We start from the raw sequence: 12,274 nt of genomic DNA on the forward strand, positions 1-12,274 counted from the left end.
GACTGAACCTTGTCCGGGTCAACTATACAGCCACAGAGCATTTGAGTACATTGTACAGCTGTCTGCAGGGATAAATGCACACAGAGCTGCGCTTCCTGTGAAAGGAAAGTAGGAATGCTCTAGAGAAAGACGGCATGAGAAAGAGATGGGGATAATCCAGGGAACAGATGTTTGGGAGCACATCGCAGAGCACTCACTGCCCAGAGGGCAGAGATTATAAGGATGGAGGTGCTAACAGGAACAAGGAGGGCCAGAGATGGGTGATTAACGAACGCTCACCCACAACGGCTGGCCAGCGCATGATCCTCCGAGGAAAAGGCAGCGACTTTTGTTTAGCCACATCTAATGAAAGAGAGGCACATTGCTGCTGCTGAAAAGCTGGGATTTGAAGGAACTCATTGCATCAGCAATCCACTTGGGAAGACACTACAAGAAGGAGGGCTTTGCTAAATATGCTATCTGTGCTTTGTTATTATTAAACGAAGAGGGAACAGTTCCTTTAGTTCAACAGCCGTGTTAAAACCCCAGTATGTGCAAAAGATGAATGAGAGCTGATGTGACCATTAACTGAGGGAGGCACTCCCACAGCTGCAGTGCCAGAGCGTGCAGAACCGAGCCATAAAACCAGCCTGCTATAGCTGGTCTTGATAGAGGAGAGCTTTTGGATGTCTCATTGCGATTTAAAGACCAAGGGCACAGTCAGTCATGGGTGAACATCTCCTGTTCCCCCCCGTGCTGGGAGAGCTGCCTGCTAACACGTTCTGACAAGCACCTCTCCTCCGCACAGAGGTTAGCAGCACACACACACACACACACACACACACACACACACACATAATACACAGAGCATTGGAAACAGTTCAGAGCAGCAGTGCCCTCATTCATGAGGGAGTACAAGCAGCTCCCCCACAACGCACACACGCCTTGAGCAAAAGAAACCTATGCATCTTTTGTAAAGCTCTTCACAGGTATTATGGATTTCATCTGGTCCATCAGGTTCAGTGGGTTCACCCACTGAACAATCTCACGCTGTTACTATACAGTAAGTGTGTCCATATGCCCAAGTTACCTGGGATTTAAAGCTTTAAAGTGAGTAACATACTCCAATCCCAGCAATGGCTGTGCTGGTTAGAAGTACGGGGCAGCCTCTCAAGCCCTTCACAGTCATCCTAATGATACTCACTGCTTTGAACTTTTTTTTTTTTAAAGCCAAAAGGCCGAGGCACTACCTTGAGCCATCTATCAGCCACAGGAGACAGGTCTTGTCCCTGAGGGCCTGGTTAAGAGCAAGACAGGGGGGATACATCTGTATGGGAACCATCTGGTAAAGGGGTGTCTGTTTAGCTACCAGTGCATTAGGCAGTTCTGCTGGCCACACCACCAGAACAAAGACTGACTGTAATACGGTGGCCCTGCAGGAGCCCTAAGTCTGAGGACCAGAGATGTAGCATAAGGTTTAAAAGATATATGGTAGTCATTCAAAAATTGCTTCACCTTTATTTACATCTGAAAAAACCAGGGCTGCCTCAGCATTGGCACCATGAAAACTGAATCATTCTGAAAAATATGCTGCGTTAGAGAAACAATGATTTAATTTGATCTTATAATCAAGCATATGCAAATAATCAGATTTCACATTGTGTGTACATGTTCAGTTGTCTGATAATCAATAAGCAGCAATGCTGAGGCAGGAGACAGAAAAAAAAAGATGCAATCACCCAATGGCACAGCAGAGATCAGACTATTAGACACAAATGACCACATGAGCAAAGTCCTTCCCCATCAGTGTGCCAGCTGTCTTCCCGACAGCACTTTGTTCATATCTCCGACTGTCGCCTGGCCCTAAACGCAGCTCGAATTACACACGACTGCAGTCACCAGCCATCTGCGGTGAGCTATTAAAGGCTTTTATGTGACAAGGAATTATTACAATAGGCGATCAGAGCATATCAACAACTGTTAAACGATAGCGCTGCCATGATGTAATGGTGATGGTAACCGCACTGCTGCATTTCTGAGAAGTGGCACAATGCAGCTTAAAGGTCACCGCGCTGAGCAGAGGCTAAGAACTGCAGGTCGCTGGGCACCACTAGCAGAGCTCTGTTGCTCTGTAGTCAGCTAAAAAAGGGAAAAGGAAGACTGTGCAGTTCCTTTTAAAGCCACATACATGGACATACACACACACACACACACACATTTCCATGTCCTTGAAAGAAGAGCAAAGTCAGTCACAGTGAGCGAGTGTCTCCATCCCACAGTGTAGTGTGCCCTCAGCAAAGGTGCACAGTCAGTCTGCTGGCATAAAGTTAAATGAGAATAAGGCAAAGTAAGCTCCAGATTGCACAAAACAACTATTTTATTAATTTGGTTGACGGTGCGTTGATAAAAGTAGTCTGTAGCTAAAGTAGCAGTTTAATATTAACAGTGAATTAGAAGTATTAGAAAAAAATCTTTGGGTAGAAAGTGTTACCAGTAATGGATATAATAAGACATCAATACATTGATATCAATGCAAAGTCAGCCTATAGCATCTATGCAAATGGGAAACATTGATACAGTAATCATTTGTAAGATGAGATTAAAAAAAGAAAATGTGGAATTGTTTATATTTGTATTGTATGTTGTGTGTAATTATAGTCAGACTGTACTATCTTGGTTATTTTCCTTTTAGGAATATGCTCAAAAATTGCATATAAATAGCATATTGAGCATATCTCTGCAACCACAAAGTCTATATGAATACTTCCAGAGTCATAGTAAAGGGAGATTTGTTAAGATGTGTGAATATCAGCATTACTGGTGAAGAATAAATGAAGAGGGCACATAGCAAAAATGAAAAAAGTTTCAGGTAAGCCTAAAAAAAAAAAAAATAAATAAAAATAAAACATTTGCATGATGTTTACAAATATCCTTTTGGAATAATGGAGCTGTAACTCCAAACTTTATTAAATCATAGCACAATATGTGAACATTATCAGTGTTGAGATAAAGTGAAGCAGAACAAAATTAGAGAGGTTTTGGTATAGACAATTCAGATGAGCTCTCCAAAATGGCCTCAGGTTTTAAAAGGTTAAAAGTAAGTTCTTAGAAAAGAAAAAAAGAAAAAATATATTAGCATGTGATCGCCTCATTTCAGTCACTGGCTCCTGAATCAGATTGAATCCTTATCATATTGTTAGCAGATCGATTTGTTGTAATAAAACTTGTGATCTGAATCCCTAGTTGATGGTGAGACAGGAGATCAACAGCTGAATTAGAGCAAAAGCTTTGCCTCTAACTTAAAGCAACACACTCAAGCTGTGTCACACACTACCATGTTTTCCTTCTTATTCACTAAAAGCTTATTTTCTACCATTTCCCATTGAGCAGTAAGTAGTTTTTACCATTGAGACTTAAAACGAAGGGAAGTAATCCCAACTTGATGCTTCATAGCACACCCTGCGGTGCCATTTAAATCACTTTTAATCTCATCCATCCAACGCAGAAGGTACACAAGATTTACAATCATTGATTTAAAGTCTTTATAATGAACAAGGTTTAAAAAAATAATATTTCACTCATCTGCAGGTTCCCCTCCCCTCCCTTCATTCATCCAGCTGGCAATAAGCTTCTTAAGTGAATCCAAAAAGAATGACTTATCTGCGTATACAGGCTCTTATACAAATGTTCTCAAATCAAGGCCCAACCGCAGCATCTCCTGCCAGTGACACATAATTCCTCCTGAAAAATATTTTCATTTCTACCCCAGACTCTTTCTGCGATGCTGGTACAACTTTAATGTCCACGTCTGAACATCTGCTAATTTTGGGGGGGATGACAGAGCTGTATGACATAGAATTACAGAGGAATGATATCTAAATTAGTCTTTATCACTTTCTAATATATGCAGCAGATCAACCAAGTTCTAATAAAAAAATACCTTCAACTGAGTCCTAGTATTAAGTATTACTTAAAATTATATACTATAGGATATGTGTTGATGATAGTAAATATGTAACATATACGATAGCTTTACATTAGCTAACTAAAAGGAACTGAAGCTTTGCAGCAAGTCAGTCCAGGAACTAGTAGTCAGAATTTCAATCCTATATCTGGCTTGTATTTGAATTGGATCTAATAAGCCTGGCTGACCTCATATTTTCAGGCTGACTCTGCCTCGGGCAGATAATCAAACTTCCACAAAGCTTCAGCAGCAGCATCTGACCGAAGCAAATGATTCTGTAATTGCCGTCACAACTTATGCAAACCAAAGAATTTCAACTGGTGCAGCTCAGCAGTCTTTGTGCCTCTGCTCGCCGTCATGGTTCCTGGGCATTCACAGTGCCACATATTATCTGTGCATCCAGCTGCTGTCCTCGGGCTGCAAACGGTCCATTTACTCAGACTTCATGTTGGACTCTCGTTGGGAAAAACAAGAGCCCACAATAACGCAGTTAATCAGTTAATATTATATGTTTTGGTGTGAGCAGATGAGTGGTGAGTGCAAGATTGCAGATGTGATGAAGCCATTTTGTTGCATTAAGCCTAATTTATGTCATACTGATGTGTTCTCATATGTTTTTTGAACTGAATTACTGATGTTTACAGCTGGATTTTAGATTAAACTGTTTTGTAGGCTTGGCAGAATGTATATAATAATTATCATTTGCATAATTATTTGATTTAATGGTCTAAAGTATGTTTTTTTTCCTCAATCAAAACAATATCTTTCTTCAACTCTGTAAATATTCAACAATTACTATGGATCTTAAATAGATTTTGAACAAATCATGCCTAATAATTTTAACTAACAATAACAACAACAACCAGACTTTATATCATGCCTGCATTTTGGACACAATACTGATGACTTAAGTAAATATCAACAGATATCTTACCAGTTAAACTATGTTAGTTAATGTTAGCAATGTTGGATTAATAAAAGATTTCAAACTTTTAAGATTTACAAGCTGAAATCTGTTTAGAATGAATATGTTTCAAGCTAGCTGACAAAATCCAGCTACTAGCGTCTCTGAGCTCATAATCATCATCGTGTTTGTTTAATCTGGCATTTTAGCAGGTTACAAGGATGGTGCAGATTAAATTCTGTAGCTTTATAAGTGCTAAAAGGTGGATTTTGTTTGCTTTTTTACAGAGCCTGATCAGCTCATCCAGCTGGTCTGTAACTCCATGGAAGTGGTTCCCCACAGCTAAGACATGATCACACAAGAAAAATAAAAAATAAATAGTGTCACACCATTTTTTTTTTTTTTTTTGCGGTTTCTGACTTATAACATGCACACACCCTGCTTCTCACAACACGGCCAGACAGGTGATTTATGGGGAAGTAATTACATGGAAAATATTTATGCTTCCACACACAAGCAGCTTAACAGTGCATAGTTCCCCAGTAAGTACAGTAATGTTCCTCTATCTGGGTTATCATCAAAACAAGCCTGTCGCCTCTGGCATGTTAGCGCTGACAGGTATTCAGTCTACCTGCAGGGAAGTGCTACTGTACTGCTTGATGGTCAGGTTCAACCACAGCTCTGTGGTAAAAACAAAATGTCATCTTGAACACATGCAACACATCTACTGTACTGTTATTGTGCAAGAGTATCTTAGAAATGCACAGCTTAACGTAATTTTAACAATAATAATTCAAATAAAATAAAAGGTTAGTTAATTCATTTGCCAGATGGCAAACAATACATCCGACAAACTGCACAGCTGCCTCCACATGGGATGCACATGGTGTCAACACACACAGCTGCATGTTGAGATGACATCCCCACACATCCTGAAAGGAAACTTTGAGCTGCACAACAAAATGGCAGGAAAAAAAAAAAAAAAAAAAAAAAACTACTAGGAGGCGAAAGAGAACATGTTGCCCTTCACGAGACCTAGCCAAAACATAAAATTCCCAATGAAATTCCATAATCCATAATCCATTATTGATTCATAATCCAGGGCGGATTAGGCCGAATTCCATTAGGTTTTTTTCTCCTTCAGTATAGAAACTAGACATAGCAGAGAAAAAACACTTTCTGGGTCATATAATCTACAGAAAAAGTCATATGTAGGAAAGCTGGGGCTAAATATAGCTGTTCCTGCCTGTTAAGGCATTCCAGCTTCAGAGCCACATTTCAATAATCCATTTCATGCCTGGTCTCATGAGCTGACATGCATGTGGAAAAAAATGCTTACTTCTCTTCAGATTTCTTTAAGCCTTTGTCATTTCCTTTCCACAACCAGGACATGTAACTCACAACATATGAACTGCATTAACCGTGAAGTGATAGTAGTACATAAACTTTCCAGCTGAATAAATCAGTCCCACATAGGACATCCAATGGACCCTTACAGTCATAGTTATGGAGAAAACACTTTTAGTCCTTTAAAGCACAGGGCTTCTTGATGTAACGACTACATGTATAACATGGTCCTACACATAGCCCCTAGACCCCCCGCCCATCCCCTCTGTCAGATCTGCCCTGTCCATTGACTCTTAAAACACACATCTTTTAACTAGCCTTTGAATCTTCCTGATTGGACCTCCTTTTTCACCACTTTGTATTATTTTATGTTGCCATTTTTGCTTTAAACTGAAACTAAAACACTTTGGTCAACGAGAGTTGTTGCTTTATAAATAAACTTGTGGAGTATTTTAAGGCAATGATTAATGTGCATTAATGTCAACCAAACTGCAATGAAATTCTGATAAACCACCATCAAGTAATAATCTTATCTGAAAAAAAATTATAATAAGACACTTCTGAAATTAAATAACAAAGGGATTTTTGTGGGACTCTGGCAAAGATAAAGATTTTGCTCTGCTGTGGCAACGGAAGTACTGTCTTCAACACAAATGCAACACAAATGCAAGGTCCTTCACAGCAAACTGCAAGTAAAGTATCTAAGATGGTTTGTGGACCTGCTAAAATAGCAAAGACCCTAAAGTGATACCAATCAAACTGGTACAACACCCTCTAGGGCTGTCAATTTTTATTTAGAATTTGAACAAATGTAGGAAAATCATTGGTAACCCATTCTAATTCAGAAAGCAATCCAGCAAGGTCCACCTCAAAACATCCACCACACATATCACATGGTTGCCTTTTCATCAAAGGTCCGTATTAGCAAGACAGTAAAATCAGAACGTACAAAGTCAACCCGTCGCAAACTGCTCAGAAATTGAGAAACAACATTTTTGATTATTGAAACCCAAAAAAGTCCTGGCATTCCCCTACATAAGCAAACAAAGAAAACATTACTCACAAGACCAAGAGAGGACGTCCCCTTAGGGTCCAATTTAGATCTGATTCACAATGTCACACTTGTTACAGATGTCTATATCTGCCTACAAACGTCCTATTCAGAACATTGTATTGGGAACTAGTTGTGAATATAGCAAATGTCTTGAACATCACACAGACTTCCAGGAGGAAATTTCTTCTAACGTCCTTCCCTTCTTTCTTTGCTGGGAAATACTTCAGCGCATATGCCAAGCAGATGGATGATTAGACCGTAATAAGTACAGAATCTTTGCCTTGTGAGGGTGCACTACTTCTAGCTTGACTTAATGTATGTCTTGATAAACCCTTTAGCAATATAAGCTAATATGTTGTAAAAATGGAAGAAGCTAAGCAACAAAGTCAGCCTAGAATAATACATCAGGCACAGTTTCCATCAGCACTTTCCAAACAGCTGAAACTTCCACAGCCTTCATTAATAATGCAGGCTTTTAAACTTAGTCCCTTACCTCCAACACAGGTCCTGCTCCCAGGATGATCTGCTCCACCCCACTGGCGAAGCCCTTCTGGCTAAGAGCTGTGAGATGATGAATGAGGAAGTTGGTGCTCTGAGTCTTCCCAGATCCACTCTCACCAGAAATCACTATGCACTGGTTTTTTCGTCTCTGCAACATGGCGTGATATGCCACATCTGCCACGGCGTAAATATGCGGCTCCAGCTTTCCCAGTGTGTGGTTGTCATACAGTTTGACATATTTAGGATTGTAAATTGGCAAGAACTGGAAGGGGTTAACCACAATAAGAATACTCCCAATGTATGTGTAGATCTTTTCCTGTCGGAAGCGTGCACGAAGGCTTTCCAAAATTGCGCGCTCTGTCAACTCTGGAAGAGCGCACAGATCAGATGGAGGGTCGTTTCCTGTAGGTTGAGGGAGGAAACCCCGTTCCACCATGCGCCGACGCTCCTCAGTCACCCTCAGCCACATCTGCAGGCTGCCACCGTAATGAATGGATCCATCCAGATTCTTCTCCCGCAGAAGGAAGCGGTAGTCTTCGCCGCTGCCCAGGCCGCTGCGGTTCTCTAGGGCGCTTCTTGGCCACAGCATCATGCGCTGAACAGGACAGTCTCCAGGGTTGAGTATCCATTCCTCCCCCCCAAACTCTTTTACCTCAGCCAGCACGTAGCATTTGGTACGATCCAGGTGAAATCTTTCAATGAGGCACTCGATGGCTTCAGCAGCGGTGGTGTTCTTGCGGGCGATTACGGGGCAGTAGATCGTGCCCTCAGCCAGGGAGCCCGGATAGACGCGCAGGCTGAACTCCTGGTCCTCCAGGCGCCGCCGCATGCTGCCAGTAATGGAGGCCAAATTGGCACTGCTGGCATAGCTGCAGCCGCCATCTTGTAAACTCATGGCGGCGCACCAGGTCCCATCGGCAAACTGCTCTCTGGGACCGGAGGACTGACTCAGGACATCCCAACTGGTAGGAGGACAGATGAAGAGACAGACGGGGAGAAAGAAAGAAAAACAGATACATTAGGTAAAAAAAAATAGAAAAAACAACAACAGAGATCATGGTGTCAGACATCAATTTATACCCTTACTGCTTCAGGAATTTCCAGTACTTTGAGGCATCAGTGGGTCAGTAGAATCATAGCCATTTCATCTGCCCCATGACAGAGTAAGCTGACTCAATTAGCTCTCTGTTTCAGATCATAAAGAGAACAACTATCACAACGTCTTACCAGAGGCGCATGGAACAGAGTCAAAGACAGAACAAAGAGCTGATAGCTATTCAAAACAGCCAGGAACAGTAGCCGCTTCATAAATTACTACTGGCCACAGTTTATCAGAGCCACATACCCTCTGTTAGAGTGTGTGCATGTACGTGAACGCATGATAATCCAAGGGCCATAGTTCTGTGCCAATATTAACAACTGCCACATTGCACACAAGTGAGGCAGTAATGAGAGCACAATGATATAATTCACCACTTCCCTGTAGATAGTAGATACAGCACTTCATTCTCACACTCACGCTTCAACTTCACTTACTAAATACACCAAATGTCACACTGGGGGGGGGGGGGGGGAAGAATGTGTTGGAGAATTTTGTTTTTCTTGCCAAACTAATTATATTTGAGAGAAAATTTAAAAGTCCCATATTATGTAAAATTTACTTTCAGCCATGTGTCCTCATAGCCTGTGTATGAGGCCCAAAAATGAGAAAATCCTGTCTCCTCTCACTTGCTTGCTCCACTTTTTAGCAAACATGTGCTCAAATGGGTGAGTCTGAAAATTCACCGAGCAGGTGCCAGCAAAAGCCAGACCCATCACAGAGAGGGGCATGGACATTCATCAACATTTAAAGGTTCAGACACAGAAACAGACTGTTCCCAGTAGAGCTCACTACAGCCACTTTTGGAATTGCTGAAATTAATCAAGGGTGAATTTGGGGTTATACACTTTGAAAACAATGCTGTTGGACCTCTGACACCCATGAAAATGTTGGAAAAAATGTATAATATGGGACCTTTAAAAGAAAGTGAGGAAATATTTTAACTACCCATAGGCATGCTCTTTCTTCTTATCAGACTTCTCTCTCGGAATGTGTTCTGGATATGAATTATACAACAACCATTTAGTTCAGTAGTTTTCTGAGTTATGTGAAGGATACTGGCCTGTTGTAGATCAATATAGAAGGAAAGAAAGAAATAAGAGGAAAGGAGGAGAGGATGAGCCAGCCAGCCGCCCTTTTAGTAATCCAGACAGAGCCTCCTCCTCTCCCTCCTGCTGCCTGGAGAAATCCTGACCACCTACAGCAGTCTGCAGCAGCCCACCACCACCAGACTGGGACAGAGTGAGGAAACAGCTGAGTCTGTGAGAAACAAAGAGGTGGACTGTGGACTCTGCAGAGGCAGAAGACACAATAAAGAAACAGAATAGAGAAGACTAAAGAGAAAAAAACTGAAACAGTTCATCTTTGAGGCACTAATAAGTGAAAATAGTTGAAAATATAAACCTCAATGAAAGATTAATTTGTGATTTGTGGAACAGTCACTGTCTTACTTGCAGCAGACAGAAATCAGAGCACTCACAATCTGGAGGAGCAAGGCTACATCTTGATGGGGAGCTATACTAAAGAGAAAACCAGTCCGGGGCCACAGGAAAATGGATTTTCAGACTAAAACAAACCGGCAACAGTTTGAGTTCTTTTTTATTTTTATATATTAATAAGCATATAACTTTTGGGATAATTCTGTGTCACTCCAGTTTCCAACTTAAGCTGATCATGAGTCACCAGCTGAATGACTAAATCAAACTGACAAAATTTACACCCAGATGACTAAATCTGTGAACAACACGCATTATTATTTGTTCCTGATATCTCCCTTCAGACTAATAAAAACAAAACCACAGCAAAATTACAAATTTTCATCTGGTAAATTATAAAATTCGGCAGAAATGTTCTTAGGATGTAAACAGAAATGAACATTAAGTGACGTGCAATGGTTCAGTGAGTGAAATGTATTTAAAGTAAAACAGACAGAGAAAGCTGCCTGACAACATAAACTGCTTTGTCACCATAGCTAATTGCAAGGAAAGCCCTAGCATGTTACTCAAACTTTGTAATAAAATGAACTCAGCATCTGAATAAATGTGTTTCAACAGGAAACAAGGATGTGTGGAAAAATAGATCTGCTGTAAAAAGTAACCAATTATAATTATCACTCTGCTTAGTTTTGCTTATGCTAATTAGCCAAGTTAAGCCAGTAGCATGCTAGCCTGGTGGAGCTGTACAGTTTAATTATGCTGATAAATTTCATCTCAAAGATTGATATTTGTGCCCATATCTGGTAGAAATTTGGTTATTGTTGACTAATGGCTACAAAACAAAAATATTAAATAAGAGGTGGCACAATGCATCATTAAGGGAGTTCACAAACTGGTGGTGGTATCACAGGGGCTACATTTTCTACATTTGTTTTTCTTATCTTAGCAACAGGCTCCAATGAATTAAGCTGGTTTCTTGGATGTCATATTGTATTCCCACTTGTTCCAACTGTAGGATAAAAGAAAGAAAGACAGAAAGACAGAAAGAAAGAAAGAAAGAAAGAAAGAAAGAAAGAAAGAAAGAAAGAAAGAAAGAAAGAAAGAAAGAAAGAAAGACAGAAAGAAAGACAGAAAGAAAGACAGAAAGAAAGAAAGAAAGAAAGAAAGAAAGAAAGCCATAAAAATTTTAAATTAAAAATGAAATCTAATGGAAAAGTGCGTCCAAACTCCTGACTGCAGTGTACACTGACATACATTTTATCCAGAGAAAAAAGGGTGAAAGAAAAAAAAGATTTCTGGGAGCAGGACCCTACAATAAACAACCCATCTCTACAACACTCAGTTTACAACCACAGATAGAACCAGGATATTGCGGATTAGCAGTTTGAAAGGACATGAGGGCAAACCTAATCCCTAATTTAAGTAATGGCATTTTTCCCTCTAAAACCCATTGTTTCCTCGAAATCAATCAAAATCTTAGAAGTCCACTTTTCCTTTTTCGGTAGTCAGTCTGTAGAGTTTACAGGCCAGCAAGAAGGACAACAGGAAACGTCTGAGCAGCTGGAAGGTTGTGTTGGACAATTCCTGATGATTAGGGGTAGAGACTTATGTCTGATAATAAATCCTACAGTGGAACAGCAGTGCTGGTCACTACATTTTTACTAAGATGATGATGATACCTTCCAGGCATTTCCATGAACATCTGCCTGCAGTGAGGTCCTTCAGTGCAAAGGATGGACACAACTTTAATTCTCTATGTTCGGAAATTCTTGCTGATTAAGTTTTGACAGTGATGGATGTAGCATGTAAATGACTGAAGTCAGGTATAGAGAAAAGAAGAATGGAGAAGAGACAGGGATGAAAGTTGGGGAAGAGAGGAGGGAAAGGTGCAGAAACCACATGTTTGTTATGTCTTGTTTTGACAGTCACATTTCAAGTGATGACAGCGTGTTAAGATAAGGCAGCAAGCTGACGTGGTGAAGAAACAAGC

The 12,274-nt window shown here is 40.6% G+C and overlaps 1 protein-coding gene across 4 annotated transcripts in view; it reads right to left on the minus strand.

The window, feature by feature from the left end:
• The window catches only part of LOC121647682 (unconventional myosin-IXAa-like), a 133,858-nt gene that overhangs the window by 93,683 nt on the left and 27,901 nt on the right, over positions 1–12,274 (minus strand). For 2 of the 4 annotated variants that reach the window (XM_041997329.1, XM_041997328.1), the window contains exons 1-2: positions 8,836–8,902; positions 7,742–8,711 (exon numbers count right to left, since the gene is read on the minus strand). In XM_041997329.1, coding sequence (XP_041853263.1) covers positions 7,742–8,644 — 903 coding nt within the window. In that variant the 5' untranslated portion in view covers positions 8,645–8,711; positions 8,836–8,902. Of the gene's footprint in view, positions 1–7,741; positions 8,712–8,835; positions 8,904–12,274 lie in introns of those variants that run through there. The other 2 variants (XM_041997327.1, XM_041997330.1) reach the window with 2 other exon arrangements.

The sequence above is a fragment of the Melanotaenia boesemani genome, chromosome 10, assembly GCF_017639745.1.
Source record: "Melanotaenia boesemani isolate fMelBoe1 chromosome 10, fMelBoe1.pri, whole genome shotgun sequence".
In the NCBI taxonomy this organism is placed as follows: domain Eukaryota; kingdom Metazoa; phylum Chordata; class Actinopteri; order Atheriniformes; family Melanotaeniidae; genus Melanotaenia; species Melanotaenia boesemani.